General features: G+C 33.4%; 1 protein-coding gene across 4 annotated transcripts in view; it reads right to left on the bottom strand.

The window, feature by feature from the left end:
- Positions 1 to 5,000, bottom strand: part of Nak (Numb-associated kinase) — a 94,019-nt gene that overhangs the window by 40,126 nt on the left and 48,893 nt on the right. For all 4 annotated transcript variants that reach the window (XM_070124222.1, XM_070124223.1, XM_070124225.1 and 1 more), the window contains 4 exons: positions 4,387 to 4,498; positions 2,942 to 3,089; positions 2,679 to 2,762; positions 1,328 to 1,429 (listed from right to left, as the gene is read on the bottom strand). In XM_070124222.1, the coding sequence (XP_069980323.1) occupies positions 1,328 to 1,429; positions 2,679 to 2,762; positions 2,942 to 3,089; positions 4,387 to 4,498 (446 nt within the window). The remainder of the gene's footprint in view (positions 1 to 1,327; positions 1,430 to 2,678; positions 2,763 to 2,941; positions 3,090 to 4,386; positions 4,499 to 5,000) is intronic.

The raw sequence follows: 5,000 nt of genomic DNA, 5'->3' as shown, positions 1-5,000 counted from the left end.
AACAAAGTTCCACACATTCTATTTAAATATATAAATATATAAATGCTTACTAAGATACATCTCAAACCTCTGCCTCTTGCACTACACGACAATTCATTAAATTATATCCACCAATTTAGAAAAGAGAAAGAGAGAAAAAAGAAAAGTGGTAATAATAATCTGTCCACAAAATGTATGAACTTACAGTTAAAGTTCTTTTCTTAATACTGACAGTGTATATATTCAGTCATTACAGTCATTATTGCTGATGATTAAGCATTGCAAACAAGTGTGCAAAAAAAGAGGGAAAAAGTGAATGCTCTTCAAGAATATAAACTAAAAGCATTAAAAAATAATCATATTTAGAGCAAAAATAATCATGTTCTGAAACCAACTGGAGACAATATAATCGCACAGATATCTTTTAAGAACAATAAATAAATACATTATACAAAAAAATGAAATATATAAACAATCATGAATACATCTTAACCAGTGAATTACAAACATGACTATTTTCTTTTTTCTTTTTCTTTTCTTTCTTTACTGTGTTTGGTGACATGAAACCCAAACATCTTTAGCTTTTTGCTTACGGAAATTATTTTCCACACAAAGATATATACACAAGTTTAGATACCTAAAAGCATCATTATAGTTTTAAACATTACTCATTTATCATTATCATAAAATGGGGGATATACAGTGCCATTCAACAAACCCAAATAGTAAAGAAAATACTGTCTATAAATAAAATTATCAATATTCATAATAAATAACCATTCCTAAGCCAGTTTATCCATTAGAGACCTTAATCACAAGCTCAGAAATGATCAGCATTACACATCTTGCTAACTGTAAGCATGGCACCTCAACGGCGCTCTCAGTGACAGGGCAACATAATGTACATTGCCAGTTAGCTTTAAGTAGGAATTGTAAATATCATAAAAGTATGTAAATAAGGGTGTAGAAGGATACACAAGAATCCTTGGGGTAACAGGGCCTAGATCACGAGAGCAACAGTGGACAGCTTTATATCATACATCTGTATATGATACATATCATATAAAAGTATGTATATATGTAAGTGCCTATACATACACACATACATCTTTTATACATATACATACATGCATACATATATATATATATATATATATATATATATATATATATATATATATATATATATATATATATATATATATATATATATACATACATATACAGACATATACACAAACATATATGTATACATGTGTATATGTATGTATACAAAAATGTATAGTATCAATTAATCTCATCTTGGTTTACACATTGAACTCTTCAATAAAGTGCTAAACTTCATTACCTCCACCAGAAGCCTGCTCAGTAGGAGAGGTAACGACTTCCTCGGTGCTGTTCATCCGGCCTTCATACTCATTTTTGCCCGTACTTTTCCCCCGACGCGAACCTTCAGTTGCAAGAGAGATTTTGGAAATTAAGTATATCAAAAAAATATATTGTAGGCAAAAAATATGAATAATTGAAATAATAATGAATGATTATCAGTGTTGTATGTGCTTCATATTACTATATCCTGCATTACATAATCTGAAGGTTAAGACATATATGTACATCCATCTATCTGAAATGACTTCTACCATTATCTAACACAAGAAATATTACTGCCAAAGCCTATTTCCACATATATAGATCATGTCTCTAGTATTTTTCCAAAGTGGTGAATCCTGGATTTACCACAGAGGGGATACACACATATAGCTCCACAAATTCTTAACCACGTGGAGTCAATCAGTAGGCCCTAGTGATCATGCTTGATTTCCCATTCTTCGAATTTACAGGATATTTTTCTAATGCTAAGCTGTCATCATAATCATTATCATTGATATACGGATTGTTATAAGTCACTCGAAAGACAATCAAGTAAAAATCAAGGTAAAGAGTAAACAAGTGAGTTAGTTTGAACTAATAATGAACTAACTCCTTGGTGACTAAACACAAATGGAGCCATCTCTGTGTAATCATAACAAATAAACTAAAATTACACTGGACATGGCATACATTTTTGCCATCTGCAGCTATTGGGTTGAATGAGGCCTAAACATTGAAGGTATGCAGTTGTAGGATTGCATATCAAGGGAGTAGTGGTAGAAGATTTAAGAGGCACATTATATATATTTAATAGAAAACTGCAGCACTTCTAATTGACTAGTGCTGTAACCATGACATCAGTAAATAAGAGATCCAGGCTCCCATTTCTTCAGCACGGAAAAATGAACACATGTACAGTATACATGTACATAAATCAAATTTTGCTCAAAATCATATGCACATATCAGTTTAACCAATATTCTCTTACCCAATTTTAGCAGACATATTTATACTGTTACCTAGATTATTAACATATTTCTGAATACTATGTATTATTCTTTTCTTGTAATGGAGTTTAATACATGGATGGCATGCCCCCTAGATCTGCCACATAAAGAAATTAAAAACTAGACTGCAATAATAGAATAGCAAAAATTTAAGTCCAATAGGTCTCCTGTTCTATGCCAATTGCAGTATCATTAAAACTATATTCCTTGGCAGAACCAATTAAATAATTATTTTACTGAAAACCCTTTGGCTGTGCAATTGCAACAATAATAGTTTTAGGCACAATCTTACAAGTGTGCTAAAATGACTCAAAAACTTACCAGGGATGCTAAATGGTGCTGCACCAAACGGGTCATCTTCTGTGGACATTACTAAACTTTCTCTACTCTTTACATTTGATATACCTGTGAAAAAATATAAACATGACTTTACTATGAAAAGAAGAAAAGAAAGAAAGAAAGAAAAATAGATATATAAATACCACTGTGTGGAAATACTTTGTAACATGTATCTAAAAGATGTTGATTTATCCTAGAACAAGTTTATCAGTGCAAAACACCATGATATCCACTAGTTTGCTTACTGCTTTGAGATCCCCTTCGGATCTTGTCAAACTCAGCACCAAAGATGTGATCCTCCGACATCTGACTGAAGGGCGTCATGTCATTGAAGGGGTTCCACGCTCGGACTTCTGCTGCGGCCAAATTTACGTCGGAGCTGACTAGACCTTCCTGATATTTTGGGAGGAGGAAGGTAAAAGAAAGAAAGAAAAAATTACAGCCAAGACATTTAGAAGAAAACACAAATCCTTAATAATAGTTACTGTCAGATTCCTTATCTCTGTTATCATGGTAAAGTCTTATTCTAGTGTTAAGAATTGTTTCATCCTTTAACTGCATTCAAAGAGAAAAAGTTATGCAATACAGACAAATTCCCAAACATTAACACAGGCAAGATAAATAATAAATCTGTTGATGGTTATGTGCTATATGAGATGAAGTATTACAAAAAAAAGTAATTAATGATGAATGAATAAAAAAAAATCTTTCACATAAACACAGCCTTGTTTATTTTTACATAAAAAAATCTTTGGGTAATTAATTAAGGAAAAGGGATAAAAGTTACTGCTTATTAATTAATAAAGTATCCTTTCCCATAGTCTAGAGTAGTGGTTCTTAACCTTTTTACTAGCACACCTCAAAGCCCCTTCCCATCCATAGATACAACTCCCTCCCAGATCTTGAGGATAAAATATAGACTTCAAACCTTGCAAATAACAAACAAAGAAACACAATGCAACAATACAGCTATGGTTGCTTACTATTCATAGGTAACTAGAATAGCTGAGGTACAACATACCACAACAGCCTCAACTAAAGAAATAAAGAAGAGGGTTACTAGGGATGGATATGGCAAACTGCCATATAATGGAATTAAAAAAAGAGGTATACAGTTCAAGGACAAATCAACTCCCCCCCCCCCCCCCCGGGTTTTAAGGAATAATCAGGGGGTTACATAGACAATAGAAAAATAAAGTTACTAAATGTGATACTTTTGCATTTTTCATAATCTTCTCATGTTAGATGCTGCTAATAGGAAATATAATCAAAGAAATTCATACTTTTCACCTAAGGCTCACATCCCACTAAAAATTACTGATACCCTTCTAGTGAAAGTGCACTCCCCAGGTCAAGAACCACTGGTCTACATCTAAGAATGCAAATGCCACCTTCCAAGCTGGCACTAGTAAGTATCTGACCCATATACATAATAAAATCAGATCAGGAGTCAATGACATATATCTAAAATTGCTTCCATAACTTCTCTTAAAAAAACAATTTCCTATCACATCATACAATACATCATAAGTTTCAAAATTACATCTGACTGTTACTGGCCACCCTAAAACAATCTACCTAAACTTATCAACACACAACCACTTAATAAAAAATACCAAGAAAATGTCTACAGCAGTATTGCTTCCTTAGACCACCTCCTGTACACAACAGACACAAAGCACACACACACCTGTGAACCATCCTCAGTCTGGGGGGTGCTGGCAGGTCCTGCTTCTCTCTCCGCAGACTTCACTGAAGTCTCAAAGGGGGCCAGGAACTGCGTTGTCTCACTGGCAAAGGTCCTGTTAAATTTGCAGTCTTTGTTAGTATGACTTTCCTATACTTCTAAAAAGCTACTTGGACAAAAGGACTTTTGAGCACTCTTCCTCCCTTACCTTTCCCTCAAAAAAAAAGGAAATAACTGGCAATAAAAGAAGTACTATCTTCTTATAAAATTCTGTTTTATACACATAAATCAAACTCCAAAGTACCTCTGACAACAACTGTCATAAAATGATACCTGGAAAACACAAAATGAAGTGCACTTTGTGAGCCTACCAATTCAAATTGAATTGCCTACTTTTCAAAGATAATAATTTTGACAGATGGCTCTAATTGTTTTGGTAGTTTGCATGAGTAACACATGTCAGTAGGCTACTGTACATTAGGGAAACCCAACGTTCCTCACAGTCATGAGTGCCATGACAATTATGGACTTCTATGGCCATTAACTCAAAGGGAAATCTCTGTTTTATGAGAGCAATACAGGAGCATTAGAAGTGAAGTTAAAACAGATGGAACTAT

The sequence above is a fragment of the Penaeus vannamei genome, chromosome 8 (assembly GCF_042767895.1).
Source record: "Penaeus vannamei isolate JL-2024 chromosome 8, ASM4276789v1, whole genome shotgun sequence".
NCBI classification, from domain to species: domain Eukaryota; kingdom Metazoa; phylum Arthropoda; class Malacostraca; order Decapoda; family Penaeidae; genus Penaeus; species Penaeus vannamei.
This window is presented reverse-complemented; position numbering and strand designations above follow the sequence as displayed.